The sequence below is a fragment of the Curcuma longa genome, chromosome 18, assembly GCF_044706935.1.
Source record: "Curcuma longa cultivar G26 ecotype Majalengka, Jawa Barat chromosome 18, ITB_CL_G26_1.1, whole genome shotgun sequence".
Taxonomy (NCBI): Eukaryota; Viridiplantae; Streptophyta; class Magnoliopsida; order Zingiberales; family Zingiberaceae; genus Curcuma; species Curcuma longa.
The window spans coordinates 3,054,491-3,081,518 of record NC_133878.1 but is presented as its reverse complement, the minus strand read 5'-3'; the positions used below and the strand labels follow the sequence as shown (position 1 = coordinate 3,081,518).

At 37.1% G+C, this 27,028-nt stretch overlaps 2 protein-coding genes, 1 long non-coding RNA gene and 1 pseudogene across 3 annotated transcripts; all 4 read right to left on the bottom strand.

The window, feature by feature from the left end:
- Positions 1-1,899: 1,899 nt before the first annotated feature.
- LOC141812271 (large ribosomal subunit protein eL43z-like) lies at positions 1,900-2,744 on the bottom strand (the record flags this gene model as incomplete). The annotated part of the gene is made up of 3 exons (XM_074700324.1): positions 1,900-2,040; positions 2,495-2,583; positions 2,687-2,744. Coding segments are annotated over 3 exons (234 nt in total), but the record flags the coding sequence as incomplete, so codon positions are not given.
- Positions 2,745-7,557: 4,813 nt separating this feature from the next.
- Positions 7,558-8,771, bottom strand: LOC141812356 (protein DETOXIFICATION 48-like; annotated as a pseudogene).
- Positions 8,772-15,359: 6,588 nt separating this feature from the next.
- On the bottom strand, positions 15,360-16,192 carry LOC141812259 (uncharacterized). Its single transcript, XM_074700314.1, has 2 exons — positions 15,753-16,192; positions 15,360-15,619 (listed from the first exon to the last, which is right to left on the bottom strand). Exon 1 carries the CDS (start codon positions 16,093-16,095, stop codon positions 15,775-15,777), a length of 321 nt encoding a protein of 106 aa, XP_074556415.1. The 5' UTR covers positions 16,096-16,192; the 3' UTR covers positions 15,360-15,619; positions 15,753-15,774.
- Positions 16,193-22,310: 6,118 nt separating this feature from the next.
- On the bottom strand, positions 22,311-23,720 carry LOC141812069 (uncharacterized). The gene is made up of 5 exons (XR_012600239.1): positions 23,543-23,720; positions 23,390-23,468; positions 23,147-23,284; positions 22,981-23,056; positions 22,311-22,452 (listed from the first exon to the last, which is right to left on the bottom strand). It is a non-coding gene; the product is annotated as an uncharacterized LOC141812069 (long non-coding RNA).
- Positions 23,721-27,028: the final 3,308 nt, after the last annotated feature.

Below are 27,028 nucleotides of genomic sequence, written 5' to 3'. Positions count from 1 at the left end.
GACTGGGTGGTCGATTACCAGTCCGTAACTCTGTTCTATTTTCGAGTAATCGTTCTCGTTTAACGAACTTTACCCACATATTTCCTTAACTGTATCCTTCTATAAATCCAAACTAACCATATGTTCTGTTATAACCGGGAACTAACATTATCTTACTCGACAATCATAAAGCACAATCATGCATACGTTTCAACATACATATCTATGCATACACGATTATACAAACATAATCGCAACGATAAAACACTTATGTTGCAGGTGAGAGGAGATCTTACAGTTCTTGAGTCCTTAAACTTTAAGATGTAGCCCTTTGATCTCCTTGATCTTTCTCCTCGTTCTCCCTAAAGCCTCCTAGCCTTTACCCCTTGTCCTCTACCTTTGGACGCTTGCTTGATGGTGGAGACCTCCCAAACCTTTCGGCCACAAAAGAAGAAGAACTTCTCAAGGCTCTCGGCCAAAGACAAAGAGACGGAGATGGGAGGTGGTCTCGGTGAGAATGAGAGGGAAAAATGAGGACTTGGGTGAGGGAGAGGGGTATTTAAAGGAGAGTGGAGAGGAGTTACAAAGTTCCACTAACTCCTTTCAGGTAACTTACATAACCACCTTCCCACTTCCTCGTAACTTCCCATAACTCTTTAAACTTCCCATAACTCTTCTAACTTCCTAACTCCTTAGTTTTAATGTCCCCTTTCCTTTTCATAGCAATTTCTTGCTAGACTTGTGGCTAACTCATGCTTCCTTAGGCTTGCCACTTTCCTTGAGGTCCAAGGTTCAATCCTTGGCACCTCCTTTATTTTCTTTTTATTTTAGGCAAAGCCCACATGAGAATAAGTCCATTAAGTTATCCATTCTATAAGGCAAATTGCATCATCTTGAAAGACTTCAAAATTAACTTTATGATCCATCAATTAATAGCCATGCTGAGTTATATTATAAGAAAAACATAATATGGATCCTTCTAAGTACTATTTTTTTTCATATGTCTGCATCTGAACCTTGCAGTCATTTAAGTGACAACTAAAGGGTTCTAGAACTTGTTGAACAAGTAAAGTGATAAAGCCAAGAAAAATTATATCTGATAGCTAATATGCATGTGTGTCTTACAAGTGAAAGCTTAAATATAGTTTCCATGCTCTTAAACAATCAGCTGCAAGGCTGCATATTTCTGTTAGCTGATAATATAGCTGGAGCATGAGGCAGCTCCAGGGAAGATGATTTGTTAAGTACTTTACGTTGCCCTCTTGAGGACGAGGAAAAAGATAAAATGTTGAAGGCATATGGAAGGTATCATCTATGCATGTTGAGGACTATGGATGACCTTGATGAAATAATAATACTAAATGCAAAGTTATCACATAATATTAACAGCCTACAAATAACCAATCCTCTAAGTCATTACTCTGCTGGTGGATCCAACCATGATGCTAATGATTTTTGAAAGTGGGGAAATGGTATTCTGACTTCAAAAGCAAACTAGTAAACTTGCAAGAGTATGACCTTCGTTGAATTTTTTTTTGCAGAAGTACAACTAAAGAAGCAACTTTGTAGAATTACCACTATAATAACACATTCCAAACTACTTTACCCTATAAGACAAACAATTCATGAATCATCAACACGTAGTGCTTTACAAGTTATTTAGATACTATCGATGAGCTAATAATATCAATGTGAAATATATATGTTCACCTGTAAAGCCGAACCCTTCTCAATAAATTTCACATCATCATCATCATCAAGGCCTACGTTGGCTTCCCCTCTTTGGGAGAATCTGGAAAAGAAGAGAAGAGTCAATCAAATTCTGATGATCAAATACCACAGAAGACTCATGCAAAACCTCTGTTGTGCCAACTGTGAGCTGGATGATGGAATGATAGGTTTCATCCATGCCAACCGGGAGGAATAGTTTTGAAAACCTTGAAACATGCAGAGGATTCCTTGAATTTTACAGACTTACTTCAATGTATAAGCACCACCAGCCTTGACCTTGCCGCAATCCTTGCAACCCCAAATCCCAACTGCTTTTCTTTTCACTGCAAACTGTAAAACCAATAAGAAATGAATGGATGAGCAACAGGAACACTGACCGGCTAAGAGGAAATAACGACAATTGTGTTTTCTGTAAGTTTTCTTAGCAGAAAAAACTAAAGGACAGATTGCCCAAAATAAGGAAGGAATATCTAGATATATCAAAGTGTGGAATCAGAGAAATACTCGGACAGAAACAAAACTTAGCTGACAAAATAAGCATTCATCACATAGATATGAGAACCAAATCAGTTTCAAGAATAACATCCTTGAAAACAGATGTTTTATAAACTAGACTGACCAATTTGATGAGGAACAATTCCATTCTCAGTTCAAAAATACTTTCATAACATAGTACTACTACAATTCTTCCACATTGTAACCAATCAAAAAGAAATAAGTCTAATTTAATACAAATCAAAGGAATTTCCCAATACATGAAGACTGGATGTAAAAGAAATCATACCTTTCCACAGAATTCACAAAAGTACTTTGCATGCTGGGAAACCTCCATCTTCTTGATTTGCTTCCGCAAACTTGCGTCGTATCTGGTACCTGAAGCATAAAGAAGGCATGATCAGAAGTAGCTGTAGATATAATGATGGATCTTGCATCAGCATCAAAATGAGTTACAGAAAATATTGAGCCATTGAATTACCATATTTCCCAACAATTCCAGCCTTCTTGGTGCGCTTCGTCTGGATTATAGTAAGGGGAGACAGTTAATAGATAAAATTCAGTCCAGTAATTCATACTAACCTTTTGCATCTAACTAATAGTTTCACATGGAATGTTAAACAATTAGCAGAAAAAACATCTCCTGCACTAATTTTACAATGAATCAAACAGCATCTCAAAAAATCAACCATCATGTTGCAAATCGAACGTTATAATCTTGTAAAAAGACACTTTTTTCCTTGAAAATTTTATAAAAATTTAGTAAAATAAAAGCACTCAAAATTACCATGCTTAAAAAGATTGGTTTTACAAGATACGGTGGCCGATCCTTCTCTACTTCCTCTCCCGATCCAATTGCCGGCACCCACCTCAAAGTGAATCGGCAATGGACAGCTTGAAGAAGAAAAGAACAGCGCGCCAGAACCTCACCTCGTCTCCACTGTCGGCCGGCGTCTAGCCTCAATGCTCCACCATCACCTTCACGCGGCTGGCGAGACTGCGACGGCGTCGACAGAGAAAGGGCGACGACGGGAAGAAGACAGTGAGGACTCGCGGAGAAAGGGCACGTCGGAGCTGCTCGATCTAGGGTTTGGGAGGTGGAATGGAGGAGCGACGCGCGGCGGCGTCGGCAGCGAATCGCAACGATGAAGAAGAAAGGAGAGAATCGGCAATTTCATGGAGGAATGCACAGTAATCTTCCAACGGGGGTTAGGGTTTGGGGCTAAATCGGCTTAAATCTTAATAACTATCGAACTGATTACTGTAGCGAACTAGGTTGGTTCGCTTGGTTCACTAATCAAACGACCTCCGATTTGATCCAAACCAGTTTTGTTTGATTCGTCTTCGCAAGACGAATCTTTCCATCTCTTTTATTTTGTCAAAACCCCTTTCATCACGAATCAAACCAAGTTGATTCAATTTGGTTCAACCCGAATCGTTTGGTTCACCAACCAAACAATTTTGGATTTGACCTAATTTGGTTTTGTTAATTTCGTCTTTGCAAGACGAGTTCCATTCTCCTTCACAATGAAACTTCCGGTATTTTACACACAGTGGAAGTCGGGTGTAGGGGTTTTGGAAGCGCGCAGTGGAAGTCGGGTTTAGGGGTTTTGGAAGCGTGCAGTGGAAGATCAGTGGGATGTAAAAATATTTGGGGGGAGAGAGGAAAAGAAAAAAGTGAAAATATACAACGGTTTTAAATCGTTGTTATAGCTTCCAAAACCGTTGTTGTCGTTACAAAAAAGTGCACATAGACAACGGTTTTCAAACCGTTGTCGTAGTCTTCAAAAACCGTTGTTGTAGTCCCAAAATAGCGGACATAGACAACGGTTTTAAAACCGTTGTTGTAGCCTCCAAAAACTGTTGTCGTAGGCACCAATCAACCTCTCAAAGACATCGGTTTTTGTTAAAACCGTTGTAAAAAAGTAAAAGACATCGATTTTGGAATAAAACCGATGTCTTTTAAGTGTTGTTAATTATCGATTTTCTTATAGTGGCTTATAGTTTCATTTTTCCTTGTACTACAGATAAAGGCAAAGGAAAATTCGAGTAGCGGAGGCGGCAGAAACGATGCGAAGTGTGTGATGTGGGTTGTTTATTTTCCGCACTTTCGAATGTTAACAACTATAGTAGTTATATGCATTATTTGATAATTAGTAAATTACAATAGCATGCTAATTAGTAGTGAAAGGTGAGGTTGGAAGTTATGGAACCATTTTGATGCCAACATGTTATTTAGGATAAATTCAGATGTTTTGCAGGTATCTGTCTAGGTTTCTAAATCCATGTTTAGAAATTGCTAAAGTATGTTTAATTGCTATGCAGGTATCTGTCTAATAGTCTAGAATCATTTAATATATGTGGTAGAGCTTAATTATGGTTTGGTCATTGTTATTAAGATGGTTTGACTTTATATTACCCATTTGGGAACATGTGTTTACTCAACTATCACATAGCAAGAAATTTTAAATTAATAGTAGATTTTAGCAAGTAAGTAACGGATCGCCTTGGGGTAAGAAGGGCGGTCGTTACAATGTAGCAGTCGACTGCACCATGAGCAGTCGACTGCTCCACTCGACTGATCTTTCTGTGAAGTCTGTGTGTGCTTCTGATCAACCATCAGTCGACTGCACCAACAGTGCCAGTCGACTGATCATGCTGAAATTCCCCTTTCAGCTTCTTTTTCAGCCCTTAGCCTTGACGCAAACCTTCAAACGTCTTCTACAAGCCTCGTGCCCTTCCTTGCACTAGCTTGAGACGTTTCCCTCAGCTTTGTCGTGCTAAGTCTTCCTTTGCCAAGAGGTCGCGCCTCCGGGACTTCATCCTTTGCCAAGTCTCCTAACCTGGACTTTCCTATGGACTCAAACCACACAAGTTAGATCACCAACATTGCCTAACTTAAACTCATTTTAGCCAAACATTAAAATCAAAATCACTTGGGGCAAGATTGCAGCAACAATCTCCCCCTTTTTGATGTTTGGCAAAAATTTATTTAAGTTAGGTCTTTAAAACAGCATGTATTAAATAACAGTAATTTATTCCAGTAAAAATGAATCAATAATCATTCATAAGCATAATTGATCATTAAGTATCACTAAGCATGATCAACATGAACATTAAATCATTAAAACCTAACTTGAATTCATTCATTCTCCCCTTTTTTGACAACCATAAAAAACATGTGAATCTAAGAAGGAAGAATTTTAAAATATTTTGACTAGAGATCCAAGAGGGAGCATAACATGTCAAACTGACCAACATATGGCACAAGCTCCCCCTACAGCCTTACACCCTTATACACCAACAATTTGTTGTGGACATCGAAGTTTTAGGTTTTGAACAGTCCAACTGATCAAAAATATTATCCTAGAGTATACCCCAAAAATTAGAGGTCAAAGGATGGTCAATTGCCAAGAAACTGATCAAAAACAGAGTTAAACAGTGACATCAGTCGACTGGTCTCTACATCAGTCGACTAATGACTGAAAAACCTGATTTTTCAGACCCAACTTCAAAAATGCATAACTAATTCAATTTTCATCGAAAAATTATGAAATTTGACATCGTAATTACTTAACCCACTTGTCATTAGGAAAAATTAATTTCATAAAGTTTTCATCATTAAAATGTTGTGTTGATACAATGTATCAAAAACTTGAAACTCTAAGTCTACTATCAGTAAAGTATCATCATTGAAGATGAATAGATCTTTCTACCAAATGACAGATCTAGAATATGTAATAACCAACAAGAAATGTCATGAAACCTTAATGTTGGTGCAATCTTTGCCCCAAGTGCATTGAGTTTCAATGTTTGGCTAAACTATGTTTGAAGTTAGGCAATACTTGTGATCTAACATGTGTGATGCAAGTTTGCAGGAAAGTCCAAGCGTAGTCTTGGCAAAGCAAAAGTCCAAGTGGGTAGTCTTGGCAAAGCAAAAGTCCAAGTGGGTAGTCTTGGCAAAGCAAAAGTCCAAGTGGGAAGTCTTGGCAAAGCAAAAGTCCAAGTGGGTAGTCTTGGCAAGGAAAAGTCAAAGTGGGAAGTCTTGGCAAGCAAAAGTCCAAGTGGGTAGTCTTGGCAAGGAAAAGTCCAAGTGGGTAGTCTTGGCAAGGACTTGACATGACGAAGCTGATGGAAGCATCTCAAGCTAGTGCAGGGAAGGCATGAGGCTGTGGGAGATGTTTGAAGGCCGAGGTCTAGGTCAAGAGAAGCTGAAATGTGATTTTTCAGCTTCACCAGTCGACTGGCCCTGCCAGCAGTCGACTGCTCATAAATCAGACGCACACAGAAAGATCAGTCGAGCCAGAGGAAGACAGGAGTCGACTGGGCAGTCGACTGGTGTTATGGTGAGTCGACTGTTGCCAGTCGACTGGTCTTGGACAGTCGACTGCTATTTGAACGTTGTAGAAAATTGGCAAGCATTTAATGCGCTTTAATGCGAGATTTTGTTGCCGATTGAAGGCATCAGTCGACTGGCCCTGCCAGCAGTCGACTGATGTTGCAGAAATTATAAAAGAAGCCTGCGCGAGAACAACTCAAGAATTTTGCTATTCTTTCATTCTTTTGTGCTTCTTCTGAGAACTTGTTTGTTCTCTATTCTCTGCTTTCTTCCTCTCCTCCTAAACAATATTTTATATCATCTTTGAGGAGATCGAAAGAGTTGTAAAGGTTTCTCCACCTTCGAGGTTTTCGAGAAGGAGAAGATTCATAGTGCATCGGGTGTGTGTGTGCGTGTGGATCCTTGGATTAGTCACCTCTGCGGAGGTGGAGACCAAGTAAACAAACCAGGTTATCGTTGATCTCTTTCTTTCTCTTTTATATTTTTGCTTCCGCTAATCTCTGTGCAGAGAAAGAACAAGAAAAGTCGAGAAACGCTATTCACCCCCTCTAGCGAACCAACCGATCCTGACATGTTTTTGTACAACTTAGATGGGAAGAGATGTTAGGATCATTCTCTTAGTTCATAATACTTGTTATGATGCATTACTTTGGGCTAAGAGACTGAATTTTTATAGACCAATATATAATTCATGTGTATTTGGTTCGAAGATCATGGTTGGGCATTCCATACCAACTATATCGATCCCTTAATCATGTTTGAGCGTATGTTGTCAACTTAGGTTAAATCCTTCAGCATTGCACTCAACTGATACTTTTAATCAGCTGACTGAACTGATATCAGTCGACTGATTCAGATATTCAGTCGACTGAACATGATCCTAGTCGACTATAATTTGTGTCCAGTCGACTAACCCCGCACAGAACCAAATTGGACTCGACTGGAAGCTCATTCCAGTCGACTATCTTGGCCATTCTTCACCGTAGACCCACCTTCAGTCGACTGAGTTTTAACTATAGTCGACTGATCTCGAACAGTGACGAAACTGACTCGACTGGGATTATATTCCAGTCGACTGGAGCTGTTTCTGGATCACCATTAATGAAGGATCTCGAATGTCTTCTAGTGTTGGGGTGGTCTTCGTCTTCTCGGCTTCCACGGAGATGGGAGACAGAGTAGTTATTGGGGTAATTGGAATTATGTCATTGCAATTAGCAATTGGAATGATTGAAGGAGGAGAGAAGAAGAGTCGGTTAAGCGTCTGGCGTGCTCTGCCTCCGATGCCCAATTTGTTCTAGCGACGGCGCCGGTCATGAGGGCGGTGCACGTGGCCTGCGCCGAAAGGAGCCCCAGCCACAGCCCCGGCAAGTCCATTTTTCCGACGAAGCTGAGGAGGATTGCCACCGGTATGCCGACCAAGTAGAAGGAGCCAAGGTTGATGTCGGCGCCGGTGGCCGGGCGGGCACTGTCGCGGAGGACGCCGCAACCGGCCGTCTGTGGGCAGTTGCCGAGCTCACAGAGACCGGCGATGGGGAGCGCGAGAGTGGTGAGGTGGAGGATTTCGGGGTCGCGGGTGAAGAGGTGTCCCCACTGGTGGCGCATGGAGGCGGTGAAGGCGGTGGCGGCGAGGCCGAGGCCGAGGGCTGCGGCGAGGGCGGCAGCAGCGGCGGCGCGGGCCTTAGCAGGGCGGTTGGCGCCTAGGACGTTGCCGACGCGGGTGGAGACGCCGAAGCTGAGCGCGTTGGGGAAGATGTAGACGAGGGAGGTGGTCTGGACGAGGATGCCCATGGAGGCCACGACATCGCGGGGGTGCACGAGCAGGCCGCTGAGGAGGATCATCAGCTCGTACCACCACCACTCGAGGCAGACGGAGACACAAGACGGCGCCGCAAGGCGGAGCAGCGCTGGCCACCCGCGGAACCACTCGCCGGAGAGGAAGCCAACTCCACCGCCAGGTAACGTATCGCGGCAGGATCTAGAGAGAAGGACGAAGAGGAGGAGGCAGACAAGGAGATTGAAGTTGGTCCACACCATGGCTGTCGCCACGCCAACTATGCCGGGGCGGAGGCGAAGCTATTTTTATTTACAATATAATTTAATAACACCCATAATATAATTTGTTACCATTTATATTACGATTATTTTGATTTGGTAGCATCTATAAAATACAATTTGATAAACAAATAACAAGGATCAAAGCACCCTTCACCCTATTTTTGTATGCCATTTTTATATTTCCTCTAAATGGGGAGCAAAATCAAAGGATGTTAGGCGTCTGGGCTGGCCGCTGCATGCACTTCCCGATTTACCCTATGATTGGTGGGAAACTTCCGTGGGATCGGGCCGGTCACCCCAAAGATAATTAATGGGATTAACTGGGTTTTATCATTGTATGCCATTTTTATATCTGGTATTCTGAGATCCATTATTATTATTATTATTATTATTATAATAATATTATTATTATTATTATTATTATTATTATTATTATTATGTATTTGGTAGCATTTAGGGTTGACAGGATTGTAAATGAGCCAAACCAAGTCAAATTTTGTGGTATTCAAGTTACCAAACCAAGTTAAAATGAACCAAATAGTTGAAATAATTGTTCAAGTTTAGTTTGATTTTTTTTATAAACTTGAGCTTGGTTAAGTTTGACTTGAGTTTGATTCGTTTACATGCTATTAAATTTTCAATTCAAACTTGTTTGATTGTTTGAAATTTTTCTATTTTAAATTTTTTTAATTTATTATGAAATTTGATATATTTATTATATTGATAAAAATTTTATTAATTACTGTCATTCATAAATTTTATTCATAAATATTATTCACGAACAATTCATAATTTTTATTCATAAATATTATCAAATTGCACATAAACATATTCAAACTTATTCATTTAGTTTAATTAATTATTCAAACTTATTTATTTATTTATTTAATGAGTTATTTAAACTTATTCATTTAATTAATCTTATATATAACATAATAAATTTTTATCAAGTCAAATATTAAATATATTTATGAATATTAAGGGTTGTTATGTTTCAGTACTTTTGTTATGGAAGTTTATTTGATTAACATGAAAATTTTGACTAACATGGTGTTTAAATACTTCTTTGGAAACTGGAAGATAAGTAAATTCCCAACTCAACCATTTAAAGTTTAATATTACCTAAAACACACAACATAGTTGAATTTATCAATAAACACAATTTCTCAAGGTAAAAAAACTCAAAAATGGCTTTTCCCTGTCCATCTTCCCTTGGAACCTAAAAAAAAAATCTAGGTTAAAATATTTTGACCAAAATACCTTGATAAGTACAGAAAGCCCAATTTTAACATCTGGATTTCTTAATCCATTCTACACTCAATGAGAACCTCATATACACAAATTGGACTATTTTTAACCATCCAAATATTGTTGCTAAAACATCTAATCTAGTGATAAAAATCAAACTATTCCATTATGTTAAGTGAACTTTTCAAAGCATCTTGGACTCAATGAGAGACTTAAAATTATCAGACGAGTCAATCAATAGTAGGGCAAGATTGACTCATCATTTTGACGTATTAAGAGATCTCAATCCAATCTAATCAAGGTGAATTACGGATTAGATAATAGCCCACTAAAAACTTTAAAAAATATTTTAAAATTCTTAAAATTTATTAAATTTGATTGTTTTGTAAATAAATATTTCTAAAAAAATCCTCAATAAAATTTTCATATTTTGATTTCATACTTGTATATATTAACCAAAGTAATTAATACAAAAAAATTCATAATTTTCATTAAAAAATACATGTATCATAATCCAAATTTAGAAAAAAAAATTCCTTCTTAAGCCACCTACCCACCCAAGCCCGCCACAAGTTTGCTAGCTTATACTTGCAACCAACATGAGCTAACCCATTTAAATTTGTTTTTAATGGGTTGAAAAAATTTCAACCTAATCCGTTTAAATTATTTGACAGAGAGAGCAAATCCAACGCACCCAAATCGAATTGACAGTTCTAAAGAAATTTCAGATAGAACTTAGTCAAATTTTTTACCATCAAGTTTTTTTTTTGTCAAAGCACTTTGAGAGTAAAAAAACTAATGTGGTGATCCAAGACTATGGATGAATTTCTTAGAATATTCTAGTCTCATCGAGGAGCTTAAGATGACGAAATTGAACCATTTTTTTATCATTAAGTTATTTTAACCAACATACTTCGATAGTCAAGAACTATCTAATTTAGTCATATGAGGTCATGGATGAATTTCTTCAAGCATTTTGGACATAATGGGATGCTTCAAATGGTCAAATTGGTTTTTCTTTTTTTTTTCCCGTAGCCAAAACACCTTGATGTCTAAAACAATATCTAATTTCTCAATTTGATATCATGAATTAATTTCTTGGACGTCCTAAACACAATGGCAAGTGTTGGATAGCCAATTTGTTTTTTTTTTTTTGGTTTTGTTTTTTGGCCATCAAAGCATTTTAGCTCAAAATATCTTGATGGGTCTGGCATAGGGTGAAATCAAGGTTACAAGACCTTAAAATTTTCATGCCACACCTAGGGATAAAATGATGGTGTTTAATTCCTAAGAGTAACATATTTCCATTAAAATTCTATAACCTTGATTTTGTCTCCTTGCAAGGCCATTAAAGTGTTTTGCCAAACACATTAATAACCTCAAAATGGTCCAAATCATCCCATGTAAGCACTATGAACATGAATATCTTAATTTTGTCCCTTTAAAAAGCCATCAACTTATTTTGACAAAAACACTTTGATAGCCCTATAAGTTAATATGAACATGTTAAGACTCTATAAGCTTATTTTGCCCCTTGAAAGACCATTAAATTGTTTTTGCTAAAATACCTTAATTGCCCTCTAACTTTGATGAGTTTTGATGGACTTTAAAGTATCAAAAGCCATTATTCAATATATCCAATTAAGTTTAGAATATTCCAAGAATTTCATCCATAACCTCACATGGGCCCATTAAAGTATTTTAACCATAAAAAAATGATAAATCACAATCAGTCTTATGGACTCAATCCCTGAGGTGGTCGGTCGGGTCCCATATTAGAAAGCGCATACGGCGGCCAATCCAGATGCCCAGTATCAATATCTTACCGTTGCACCATTACCCCGGAGACAAAAGGTATTCTAACTATAACCCCTTGATATTGTTGCCAAATTTGGCCAGATGAAGCCTCCAATTGAATTCAAGATGATAAAAGGGAAAGATTTTGACCCTCAAAGTGTTTTAATTAAAACATCCTTTGATTTGGTGGTCAAATCCATCTCTCCTCCTCCCTCATGCCTTTGTGTTTCCTGCAAAGTTCTCTTCTTTTTATGCGACTTCTCATTCAAATTTCAAACAAATTTATTGTGGGGCGAACTGAAAAGTGGGTTCACAATTTCAAGCCAGAAATTTGTCGGTTTCAATTCTTGAGCTCGAGTTATGGGACTTAGAGTTCGAACAAATTACTAGCCCATGAAAGAAATATTATTTTATATGCACTAATTTTTATCCATAAATGATACGTTAATTATATAAATGATATCACAAGTTGATTTATTACGATTTTGACGGGAGAGTAAAGTTTTTAACAAAAAAATCAAGGATAAACTGAAGGACACAGGAATAATACAAGGACATGAATGAATGCGACACATGCATGCTCAAACTTTTGTATGTAACAATTGTGCAAGTACTTAATCATGCCTGGACCCAATTTTGTTCAAGCACAAATAGGAGCAAGCATAGTCTCAACAGGATTTGGGAAAAATAAAAAATGGCACAATCGGATTCTTCCCTTATATCTAGCTTTAGGTTTCAAAATAATGATACAGAAACAATCAAAATAAGACTTCAAATAATATCAAAACAAAACATAGGTCATTGATAACTAATGAATCAATACTCATTAGTATTTTCTTAGCATTTGCGAACTTTTATTTCTTATGTTTCAGCTAAAAGAAAAATTTTCGAATACAAATTAATGGATACTTTATCTTGACCCTAATGTTTGGACTGAAAGACTCCAAGTTATCCCTAATGTTAACACCGAATCAAAACAGAAAGTCATTCAATTTGAATGGATACCTGGTGTTTGCATACGCAATGGCAATCGGGACGGTTGAGCCATTGGCACTATTGTCGTTTTATCCCTCTGTCGGTACCTTCTTTAGCCTTCCTCCATGCCTTCCCCTGAAAATACTTCAGTGGCAGCAAGCATGCAGAGCAAAGAAAAGATTAATTGTTAAAAATATCAAAAAATTTATTTTATTTGATAAATCTATCGTGAACAATTCCCACCCACCCAGCCGACTGCTGACCCTAATATTAGAAACCTTCAGGCAACAGTTAGGTTTCCATAATCTATTTCTTCCGTCTAAAACTTCAAAGCAAACATACATGTTTGACACTTGGTTGCACCAACTCTATAGCTTGTAAAGAGTTCAGAGAAGGGGAGAGGGCATCTTATTCCTCTGCCACCAGCGACATCTGGGCAACACTGGTTGTTTGATCGCAAAGCGCAGAGCAGGAGGGTGCCGGTGGCACTGCTGCCAGCAAAGTCCGCAGGAATGGTGGCTGTGGAGCAGGAGTTGCCTCTGCAGGGGGCTTCCACAGGCGAGGAATAACCAAAAATAAATGAAAATGACTAAACGCATGATATTTAATGTGACAATTTTGCTGACTGGGACGATTGGATAACACCATTTAACAACAGATTAACAACAATCTAAATTTGTGATAGATTTGTTGTCTTGAAAAAGTTTGAGATAAATTCAATAAACATTAAAATTCACGATAGATTTGTTACACAAGACAAAGTTCATGGTATTTTTTAGCAATTAATCCTAAAAGAAATAGTCAAAACCAAAAGAGACGATCCAGAATGGAAGTCAAAACTAAGAGATAATCAAATATACTGTCAGTCAAAAGACAAAGCTACACAGATTGCAGAAGAACAATTGGCAATCTTCCATGCATAGTGAACACACTACTGTCTAAACAAAAGGGATGATCTATTTGAGACAAGCAGCAAGTTTTGCATACAGACTATATAAATGTTTTTCCACAAAAAAGGTCAAAAAATAGGGAATAAATAAACAAAAAAAAAAGAGCAAGAGTGTAAAGCATTGGCAAAGAAAATGTCATTCCAAGCAAAGGGTCTGGTTTTGTTTGCCTGGAATGGAGAATGGAAGGAAAGGATGAAGAGAGGGGAAGTGAAAGAGAATGATTTAAGTGGTATCATTGATTGGTCTGCACTTGCAAACCTCAAACAAAATTGTTGACAAACAGATTTGTAGTCCAGTTTGGTCATCATAGGTATCCGTGTTTAACCTTTTCTACCATTCCTTTCCAAACAATTTGAATTGAAAGAAATCGAAGAAAAATTGTCTCTCCCTCATCTGCACTTCCCCTGCTTGCACTCCCCTCTCCGGGCCTTGTCTTGCCTACTGTCTAGCTATGTTACAAGCATCCAATAAATGGAGTCCAATGTCAGTTCTAAAACTAACATATGCAATCAATAGGGATATGGTGGCCCACCCACAATGCTCGTGTTAGGCTTGGGTGTTCAACATGGGCGGCGACAGTATGTCACGAGTGTGGATCCGTCCTCCAAGTGTCCAACAGAAGTGTATATGTGATCCATACACATGAGGATGTGGAGCATTTACTCAGAGTGTCAATGTCCACGTTTGCATATGTGACATGAATATAGAAGGGTAGATGAACAGTCTATGTATTAAAAGGGCAACAGTGTATGATTAGAGTATGTATCTCAAAAGAGCGGTGGTTTATGATTAGACTGAGTACTTGAGCCAAGGAGTGACAAATTTGATATCCATACATAAGTGCCACCTTAATCATACCAAGGGTAGATTGCTAGATCATTCATCCTCTTGCAATTACTTCCTCACCACTGTTATGCTTCAGATTAGAAGATAAATTTGAACAATAATATTTGTGTGACTGCTTTTGGTGTAATGGAAGCCATTGGAAAGAAATTAGGAAACTTTCAACTGCAACTAGCATTCACTACAGAAGGTTATACCAAGCCATCTCCTACACTATAGAAGATCATATGAAAACCATTGCCTATTATTTCTAAGAAGATGAATGAAAAAGATTTTCCTTTTTCGTTCTTTTAATAGTTTATGATTTCATAAATGTCATATGACTTATACCTGCAATTAGTATGTATAATGTTCATTATTGAGAAGTACATACCAACAGAACTGCGTGATATAAGTCAAATACACATTTCTATTACATGAAAACTGCTTTGTGAAGTTCAAAATTCACTGGAGATATTTCCTATGTAAATTCTGGTTCAGACAAGATAAAGCTTGCTCATGCTGATACTATCACTAGAGATATTTCCTATGTAAGTTCTGGTTCAGACAAGATCAAACTTGCTCATGCTGATGCTGAACACTAGAGATATTTCTTATGTAAGCTCTAGTCCAGACAAGATCAGTACATACCAACAGAACTGAGTGTCAAATACACATTTCAATTACATGAAAACTGCTTTGTGAAGTTCAATGGAAAATAATCCTCAAAAGAAACTGATGCAAGCATTTTCTTTAATGTTGGAGATATTTCCTATGTAAGTTCTGGTTCAGACCAGATCAAACTTGCTCATGCTGATACTGATTACTAGAGATATTTCCTATGTAAGGTCTACTTCAGACAAGATCAAACTTGCTCATGCTGATACTGTATGCATTAAAACATGATTCCAGCCATTGAAATTCATATTGCATGAGCATAGATAATCCCAGAAAATTGAAACATCAACTTATCTCTACAAGTATAACAAACAATATAGTGAAACATCAACAGTCACGGAATATGAATGTAGAATTTTACAAGAACAGACAATTTTTCACAACATGAGACTAGCTAACAACCTTCGGCCCAAATTTAGTTCCTTTCTCTTTCCTTTATGTAAATGTATTACATGAGTAGATAGGTGGAAGTTCAAACAGAAGGTAGCATAACTAAGGGAAATATCAATTTCGATGAGGGCGGGCACAAGGAAAGCAAAGCCTAATGTGCCTGATCAAACAAAAAAAAAACAGAACCACTTCGCTTCAGCAGTAAACCCTAAAAAGAGCCACGAGAATAAAGCAAAGAAAGAAGAGGAACTCCAAAGCAAGGCTTCGTCCGACGAAGGAGAGGAGAGATGGACCTGATCGGCATAGGGAGGGAGCTTAATGGTCGGGTTGTTCGTTGAAGAGGCTGCGAAGGTGGTCAGTGAGGAGGCCAGAGGGGTCGAGTGCGGCCTCCTGGAAGAGGGCTTCCTTGACGGCTGAAGATCGGAGGACAATGGCGTCGCGCTCCTCGCGAAGGAGCGCGTTCTCGTCGGAGAGGTCTCTAACGCGGTACTTCTGGCTCAAAGACCTCATGCTGAGCATGAGGATGCCGGTCATAAGGAAGAACTGGAGGAAGCTTTGCTTCCGCTTCGCCACGTTGGCCATCAGCCCGAGCGGCTTACTTCCCGTCGTCGAGGTTTTGCCGTCGGCGAACGCCATCGGTGGGACTGGGATCGCTCTTCCAGCCGCCTCGGTGAGTTGGAACCGAAGGAGCAACCGACCTCACTCGAGGGTTTGACATAGACAGAGCCACATGGGTGTCAATGGCCCGTGCGGTTGGGCCACGGCTGAGATCCATTTAAGACTTTTAAGCTTATTTTGATTAAAATACGAGCCATTAATCAAAAAGTTATTGGGAGGGTTTTTGGTAAAATGCTTGATCTGATTTTCAAATTGCCATTACATTTATCCAAAAATATCTTTAAATTGTTTAGAAATATTTTAATTAGTTTATAGTTTATAGTTTTGGAATTAGTTTATAGTTGTTAAAATTTTATCCAAATGAGTTTAGATAGGTTGACCACAAGGGATTGGCCCGCGACGGGCTTGGGTTGGCCCGCGGATCGAGAAAGTTTATTTATTTATTTTAAATTTTAAAATTAAAGTAGAAAACTCAATGAATTAGTGAGTTTGATCCATTTAAATTACAATTCAAATTTAAAAATTATAATTCAAACTTCAAAATTTCAACTTAATCAATTTAAATTATATTTAAAATTTAAAATTTTTAATATTTTTTATTTTTTAACAAGCTCACGGGTTGGCCCGCCTAATCCGCAGCCCGCCTTGAGTTGGGTTGGGTTGGAGATTTCGCAACTTGTCCAATTGGTAGGTCGGCCCACCCCGCCCTGCCATATGATAGGTCCATTATGGGTTGGTCCGTCCCGCCGTGGGTTGACATGTTTGATGGCTCTATTCGCAGCATCACCAAACCTTTAAATAATTAATGATCTTGGTCAAAATAATAATAATAAATATAAATAGACATTAATTTAATATAGAAATTAATAATTAAGCATATAAATAAATACTTAATGTACGTTTGATCTAAATTATCATATGTAATTCATAAAATATAAAACATAATTCAATATTATTTGATTTAATTTATTTATTTTAAAAAATAAAACATCAGTTTAATATTTAGATTTAATTTATTTTTAAAATAAATTAAATTAAATTAATAATATTAATATTAATAACATTAACAATGATAATAATATAAAAAATAAATATAATTTATTTATAATTTTTTAATTTAAAATAAATTTATATATTTTTAATAAAATAATTTATTAAAATAATTTATTAAATTAATAAATATAATTCATTAATTTTATTTTTTAAAATTTCAAATAAATTTATATATTTTTTAATAAAATAATTTATTAAAATAATTATTTTAAAAATAATTTAATTTAATAATTTTATTTTAATAAAATAATTTATTAAAATAATTATTTTAATAAAATAATTTATTAAATTAATAAATATAATTCATTAATTTTATTTTTTAAAATTTTAAATAAATTTATATATATTAATAAAATAATTTATTAAAATAATTATTTTAATATATATAATTCATTAATTTTATATTTTAAAATTTAAAATAAATTATCTCTTTTAAATTTATTGAAGTAATTAATTCGGTTTCAATTAGGTTTCATAGTATATTTCAATTAACTCAGTTTTAAAATTGAAGGGTAATCATAGAAAATATTTTTGTTAACTTCTGGAATTGTAAAAAATCTTAATTACCAAAGTCATCACATTCCTACGTTATAACTCATTTGTTGATACGGCGATGATGCTGCATTATTTGAAAATCAATAATAATTTAAACCAAACAAGATTATCATTAAATTGATAATCAAGATTATTAACAATAATTCCTAATCAAATGCCCCTTAAAAGCATCATAAGGTAATGTAGGACTCGTATTATTGTTTTTATGATAGATTAAAGGCAAATAAAAATATTCATAAGAATAGCACCGAAAAGAGATGATATGCAAGTATTGCTCTTAGTCCTACGAGGGCTCTTGTGTGCCTTTATGATAGCGTCAAATTTTACACTTAAAGTTGGTCGCTGCAAAGCTTATAGTGGTCATAGAAAAGTGAAGACTTTTTTTAGGAAGGTAAATGATTTTATATATAATATGAGAAGATATATATTAGACATATGAGAAGTGACAAATGTGTGTGTTAATCTTATGAAAGATCCTCTCAACAGTGGGGCATCATCCTCATGTTGGCACCTATTGTACGCTTGTCATATCAAAATGATCATACAAGATATGTTCAAATATCTAGCTCTAGTCAAGCGGTCATTGCTACAGTATCTTCGGAATGTTTCATCCGCAATCTTGCACAAAGGATAAATTTTGCATGACTCATACTCCAATTTGTCCTTTGTGAGCAGACGACCCTATACAAGGAGCCATACGTGTTTTGGCATGTTGTTTGGAGGTTGTTCGATTGCACAATGTGTCCCTGAGCTATAGTATTTTCTTGATCAAAGGTGAGTTGGAGGCCTTTGCATTCTGGTCCCATAAGTCAACGTGCTAGAGGTATTGATGATGGACCCATTTCACCCGAAGTGAGTTCTTTGTTGTAAACTCCAAAGGGACTTGCATAGCAAAGCGGAGTTTCAAAATCGTATGTCTCGCACTTCATACCCTCCCTCCTCCTTGGCTAAACACATTGTTCCCCAGGAGATAGCCGGGTGTTTGGACATCAAATAAAGGAACGACAAATGGCATATAACTTGTCAACGATCGCACTTGGAATCAACAAGATGGAGAGCCAAAAACATTCGGCGTCCTGCAAAATAATTTTGACCAGCTCACGTTTACCCGCGTAGTGTTAGATCAGAAGCGCAGCGGAATATGTATATATAAAAATCATAGATCTTCGTGGTACATATAGTTTTAAACAAAATGACATGAAATGAAGAACATATCTCAAACTTCTTGACGATCGTGAACGATACCACAAACAAGTGAGAGCCCCAAGTGTGACTCCTCTAGCGGTATCCACGTGCACTAGATCATGAACTAGATACGATCCGCTAGGTGCTAGCCTCTTGGATCGACAAAACCTTTTGGAAGCACTATGGATCTCTTTCGATGGAAGAAAAGGAAGGTAGAGAGAGTTCTATCTACTGCTCCTTCTTTTCTTTCAAGGGTGGCTATTTATAGCCTCCAAGAGAAATATGAAGAGTCTCCATTAATACAAGAAAGATGAAGAGTCTCCATTAATGCAAGAAAGATGAAGAGCCTCCATTAATAGGAAGATGAAGAGGTTTTGGGTTTTAATAATTCTTCAAGAAGATGAAGGGTTACGACTCTTCATTAATTCTCCAAGAATCATCATGATTGTGGCTATCCAAATTCTCTCTTCTTTGAATCAAATAAAACCATATTTGATCTTGATTCATTTTAGCTTCCAATATTTTAGAATTAATTAATAATCCAATTAATTCTTATACAAAATTAATAAATTGATTAATTTTAGTATCCACTAAAATAATCAATTACAGATATTATTCATGTCTATGTGTTATGCGTGCGACCCTCTAGGTTTTATACACGAAGGCAGTATAAATCCATACACAAACAAAGGTAACCGTCTAGAAATAATTTTTAGCCACCCAACGTAATAAAATATTAGTTATAAACTATAAACCACCATGAACCGATTACAGTATAATTCAATATCTTCACTAGACTACATCCCAATTAATTTAGTGCACTATGCATCATCACCAATTAATTATTTTACTTGATTTCCAAGATATAATAGACTCCTCTTGAATGATAAACCATTCCACCATGGTCGTGGATTTCGAGTCACTAATATCTCTATCAAGCGGCCAGGATGTTAACTCTCTAATCTAAGATAGCGATGAATCCTATATTGACTCAACACTATTCTCTCTATGCTTTGTTATATACCCAATAACCGTATGAATTATAATCCGATTAAAGACTATTTTTAACGGCATCAAAGTACATAACTCCACACATAGAATAAATGAAGATCTCAAGTCAAAAGATCAGTTACACTCGTTCATAAGAGGAATGACCAAATGATGCTTAATATGTGATCTCCTCTTAAGCAGATCGTGTCCAGTGTACCTCTAAACTTGAGGCACCCTCAAGTACAACTTGAATATCCATCCCTCGGTCTATCTCGACTTAGTCATACTCAATGTTGATCTAGATATCTATGCCCCCTCTAGATATTTATCCGATCAAGGACGGTTTACAGATTAATATAACCATTAATCCGTGGAACTTTATCATTAATCACATACGTACAAAAAAGTAAATGATTAATGATAAATACTTGCCTTTATGAAATAATTATCCACAAATACATAAGAATGTCTTAGCACATAGGTGCACACACTAACACGTAGGATAGCGTGTGCTTTGGCCACGATGCAAGTTTACACAATACAATGCCCATCAAGGCACCATAGTTTGCAAGTACATAGTTTCTCTGCAGCCAAGGGGAGTTGAGGTATCGGAATGGAAACGTACCATGTTGGAATCCGATGAGTCTATAATAATTTGTCTTTGGTGCGATCATTGATGCCGACAAGGTAGTTTCTCTGCAACCAAGGGGAGTTGAGGTATCGGAATGGAAACGTACCATGTTGGAATCCGATGAGCTATAATAATTTGTCTTTGGTGCGATCATTGATGCCGACAAGGTAGATACTCTAGACTTTTTGAGGTTTGGTTGCAATCCCACAATGCCTCCAAATTCCGCAATGCAGTCCACAAGAAATCTAATAGTAGACTCATTGGCTTGGGCAAACAGAAGCAAATTGTTCGCACACGCTAAGTGAATAATGTCGGTGCCCACACACATCGAATGATAATGGAAACTAGACCGCATTGTCATGACTCACAGGGATCTCGAGAAGATTCTAATAATAATCCAAAGAGGAATGAAGAGAGTGGATGACCTTAACGAAGGCCTCTCCCCACTTTGAAGTATCCATACATAGCCCTATTGATTCCCATAGAATAAGAGACCATATCACCACACATTCCAGATCCAAGATACATACTGGTGTGAGAATCCAAAGCTACGTAGGGCAGCCAATAAAAAGCTTCAATCCACAACATCGAAGACCTTTTGTTGGTCAACTTTGAGGACACACTTTGGGGAGATCCTTTTCCATGCATATTTCTGTAGAAGTTCTTGAGCAAGGTGTATGTTCTCCATTAGAGACCAGTCTTTAATGTAAAATACTTGTGCTGGATCCAAGAGACTTCTGATGACTTTTTGAGAAAGTGAAGACTCACTTGAGTTGAGAGGTGGTGCTTTTGCACTATTGCTTTGTGATACATGGGAATTGTATTGTCACAATATAGTATCTAATACTTTCTAAACCCCTCTATACTAATGTAGTACAGAGGATAACCCAGATCATCTCATACGGACTACAATGATGAACTTTAATATCAGATCAGGTTTTTTCTATTTTTATGGGATTTTGTATGGAAGTGATCACCGAGCTAGGTAGGAAACAAAAGCTAGTTAACATCCATCAATTAGGAATTCTTTTCCCCTAAGCTATGCATGCAATCTAACCTTGCAATTCAATACGAACTATCTAACCTAGCCTAATGTCACTGTTGGGCTGAAATTGAAATTAAACATAAACATGACTTAACAAACTAATCTCAAGTTAATAATGCAATTATAGGAATGAAACAGTAAATCCTATAGTTAATCTCAACAGAAATCTCTAACATAGCAATAGAAAGATTTAGAAATCGAGAGGGTTACAAACATCCAGGTTCCTCAAACTTATACCATCGCAGATCTAATGACTCTAGTACTCGTCACGGACTGCGTACTGCCATACAGTCTATGAGTACACGGCTGCGTACTGCCATACAGCTTGAGGTAGATCATCGACTCGGCTGCGTACTGCCATACAGCCGTCGACTGCGTACTGCCATACAGTCGCCATCACCATGATGGAAATAGGGTATGATAACCACCTATGTAGATATACAACTAAGTCATCTACAATCACGATAAACCCACTCCAATGGGATTTACAATCGTTATCATGCATCATGATGAGATGCTCAATCATATCAATCAGCACCTACTATACTACTCAATATACGTAGGTATAAGTCATGATGATCTCAAGTATCATAAAGAAAGGAGCATACCAATGATGATCACAAAGGTCATATCAAGAAAGGAAATAACAATCATGAATAATAATCCAGGGTCAATCGACATAAGGTCAAGCATGATATAACCAGAATAGTAATCAAAGTATCGAATCATCATGAGCATGAATGGAATCAATAAGCAACTCAACAGATACAGGAAACAAGGTACATGCACTGAAATAAGATACGAACTGTATTGACCAAATACAGTAAAATCACCCACCTGATGTATCGAAGATCAAAACTAGAACCCCCAGAAAATACTCTCGTATCGTATCGAAGTTCTACAATCACTCAGGGTCCTGCAAAAGAGTAATAACAACTCTAAATGACAATGATACATCAAAGAAATCCTAATCCAACCGAGGAAACTCTAAGGGTTACTTTAACCCTTTTTAACTAACCTTAACTCGGTTTAGACTAATCTAATCCTTAGGTCGATATTAACAAAGGTTTAACTAATCAATCAATTAGCTGTATTAATCGAATCGATCAATACAACTAACCTCATGTTTAATCAAACCTAAGCTAATCAATCCACCTTAGGTTAGACTAATCAAATCTTTAGGTTGATACTAACAGGGATTAATTAATTAATTAATTAATGTCATTAATCAATTAATATAATCAATTCCCTCTTCGATCAACCTTAGGCTAACCCATATTAAATTAATAGGCATTAACCTAACCATAGATCAATCCAAACATAATCCTCAACAGCTAGTAATCTCCATCTCACTGAAATTCCTAAAGGAATCTCAACATCTAAACAATCCACCAAAACAACATAATAGAGCAAGAATTCTACATGTCTTGATTTCAAGGCTTACCTTAGATGGTTTCCAAGCCTTGACCTAGATTTCTTTGCTCTAAACCTTAGCTCCACTCGATCAAGCCGCCACCAACCTGATCCCAATCGAACAGAACACTACAAATCAGTCAACTCCAACAGATCTGCTATCATCAAATAAGGGTGAGCTAGAATCGAAATCTTACCTTGATAGAACCCTAATCAAGCTCCGATCAACTCACTTCAAATTTCCGATCCAACCGTGCCCTAGATTCCCTTTTCTTCTTCCTCCGTTTGCAACCGAAGCTTCCTCAAGCTTCGATCGGTCAGCTCACACCAATAAGCTGTGTGAACACAATCGGTCAAGATCTAAGAGGAATCAAAGCAACCCACAACAATACAGCTCATAAATCAAACAAAACCCGAAACCTAACTCATTTTCCGCTTACCGATCAAGTTCCTCTCCGATCGCCGTTTGAACTGTCGCCGCCGACAGCCTCCTCCACCGCACGATCGAATAGGGAAACCCTGATTCAACATCAAACTCCACAATCCAGCTCAAGAAACCCTAGAAATCCAAGATCTAGCTAAGAAATCCTTACCTCTCGGCCTCTTCCCTTCCGATCTGCCGCAGCTCCTAATCTGCCTCAGCCAAAGCCCGACGAGATCCACAAATCCCTGATAGTCGAGCTCTTGATCGTCGGCTGCTCCCTTGACCTCGGCACCGGCTACATCCGAACTCGTCGCCCGATTGAAGAAGAGGAAAAAATCGAGATCGCGAGGCAGCCGTTCGGGGAAGAAAACGAAGTCGCGGCTACTGTTGGCTTAAGGATTCCTAACGGGTTTGGGTTAACGGGTTTAAACCATATCCTTTAACCCATTAACCTATAAGCTTTGAGTTCAGACCGGGTTCGGTTCAAGCCATTACTGTAGCAACCCGGACTAACCTTGGTTCGCTTGGTTCGCTAACCAATCGAATTTCGATTTGACTCAAACCAATTTTGTTTGATTCGTCTCCACAAAACGAATCTTTTCATCCTTTTTATTTTATCAAAACCTCTTCTATTACGGACCAAACCAAATTGGTTCAATTTTGGTTCATTTGGTTCACCAACCAAACGACCTCTGATTTGAACGAAACCACTTTCGTTCATTTCGTCTTCATAAGACGAATTCATTCCCTTCCACTAATTAAATTTCTAATCATACCCAATTAGGATTAAATTATTTACAATTTAACCCCTAAAAGTTTCGGTATTTTACATTTATTCTTCAAAAACTCGGTCTTACTTTTTGATGCAACTTTATCATCTTTTTTATTCTAGCTAGATTTCCAAGTGGATGAATTATGACTTTGCCCATGTTTGATTGAACCCTTTTTTTAAAGTTGCCTTTCAACTTTCATGGACATGTGCACCATATCTTCAAGCTCCACATAATGTTACAACTCCACTACATTTGCAATTTCTAGATTCAAACCTTGTAAAAATCGTGTCATGGTTGCTTCTCTGTCCTCCTCTACATTGGTACAAATCATGGCAATCTCCATCTCTTTGTGGTATTCCTCCACAGTCTTGGACCATTGTGTTAGTCTTTGTAATCGTTGGTATAAATCTTGATCGTAATGTGAGGGAATGAACCTCTTTCTCAATATAGATTTCATCTCCTCTCATGTATCAATGGGTTTCTCTTTGTTTCTTCTCCTACTTAGAATAATTTGATCTCACCAAATAACAGTATAATCAATAAACTCAACAATAGTAAATTTTACCTTCTTATTCAAAGTATTTGTGACAATCGAACACTAATTTCACTTTCTTTTCCCACTCTAAATATATGCATTGTTAAAGTTCAAGGCGTCAAATAATTAAAGATGAAGTCAAATCTAATTTATCATGCAAGAATACAAGAAATGCAACAAGACAAAGAAACAAGGAGGATCTTTCAATTCATCATGCAAGAATACAAGAAATGCACTTTCAAAAAGATTAAGTGCTTTAAATGCATTTAATGCATTAAATGCTCCAAAACATGAACGTTGGAGCCACAACGTTCAAGAGGCTCATGTAACACACTATAAAACCACCTTGTATGGTTACTTTCAAGATAATGAAAAAAGGCTTCATGTTTTCTCCTCTTTCTTGCAACAAGCTTTTCATGGGTTTTCCTCCATTTTGTAACAAGCTTTGAAGTTAATACCAATGCTAAATTTCAACATGGTATTAGAGCAGCATAGTCTACCTCTTCCGCAACTAAGCACGCTCCCTCCTCAACTCTTCTCTTCTCTTCTTCTTAGTTCCTCCAATTATATTTAATGGTCTAGATTCATTAAGAGGATCCTAAGTTCCTATAACCTTGAAGATCATATTCTTCAGGATCCTCCTATCGAATCTAATCCTACCTTCAAAGATGGCAGAAGAAAGATAATCAAGTATTTGTCCATCTTCTTCTTTCTCTAGATGAAGCTCACAAGAGAATGGTTGCTTGTTCTCCAAATGCTAAAGCTTTATGGGATAATCTCTCTACACCATATGGGCAAACCAACAACATCGAAAGTGTCTTCGAACTAAGACAAATAGCAGACATGAGAAAAGAGAACACGACTCTTCCACAACTCTTTGGAGAATTTGGTAACTTATGGAGCGAGCTTGAGGTTCTACCACCACCAACAACCGATTCGACAGAAATAATAAAGCAACAAAATGAAGACAAGGTTTTTAGTCTTCTTATGACTCTCAGAGACTCATTCTCAACTATGAGACAGGAAATTCTATGAATGCAAAATCTCCCTACCTATCATGACGTATTGCAAATCATCCAAAGAACTGAGTCAAGCTTGAATATTGAAGAAACTTCAAACAAAAAATGGAAGTTCATGGGTTCAAGATTAATGAAGTTCATCCAAAAGAAGAAGTATGCCCCAATTGCAAGAAGAAAGAGCATACAAAGGACAAGTGTTGGTTTCTTCATCCTCATTTAAGACCAAAGGCAGTTCGAAAGAAGGAACCCGTGCTAACATTAAAAACACAAACTTCTATGGAGGAGCATCACCAAACCACTACAATAGGTATATGTTTAAACTCCACTCTAGGTACTAAACATTGGATTATTGATTTAGGAAAGCCAACGGATGCCTTCTATGTTCCAAAATTTACTTCTAATCTAATGTCTATTAGTAAAATAACTAAGGAATATGATTGTAAGGTTATTTTTGACTCTAAGTATCATTTCAGGATATCAAGACAATCTTTTGATTGGCAAGAGATATAGAAGGAATAACCTCTATGTTTTGGACCATGGCTATCAGGTCTTTAAAGCAAGCCAGGAGGACTCCCAACTTTGGCATGCTCGACTAGGTCACCCTAGTAGTTATGTCCTAAAATATTACTTTCCTACAACTAGTTTAGATAATATTTGCAAACTTTGTGTTCTCAGGAAAGAAACAAAGGCAAACTATCCTTGTTCTACCACTATATATGAAAACCCCTTTAATCTGGTTCACTCTAATGTATGGACTTCTCCAATTTTGTCTAAACAAGGTTATAAATACTTTTTACATTCATTGATCATAAAACCATATACACTTGGGTTTACATGCTCACCAACAAATCTCAAGTATTTGAGGCTTTAAAAGCTATAACAATTATATCTCAAGGCAATATAATGGCAATATTAAAATCCTTATATCCGATAATTGTGGAGAATACACAAGCAATAAAATAAGAGAATACTTAAAAGAAAGGGGAATTATTCATCAAACCTCATGTCCCTATACCTCTCAACAAAATGGGGTAGCCGAAAGGAAAAATAGGCATATACTAGAAACAATAAGAACTCTCCTAAATCATGCTAATGTTCCCAAAATATTCTGGTGTGAAGCCATTAGCACAGTAGCTCATCTCATAAATCTAATGCCAACAAAAAACTTAGGAGGAAAGTCTCCAATAGAACTCCTATACAATAAAAGGCCTAATATCTCTCATTTAAGAATGTTTGGGTGCACATGCTATGCTTTCATCCCATTACAATTTAGAACTAAATTGGATGATAAAGGAAGGAAATGGATTTTTCTTGGTTATGCTACGTCA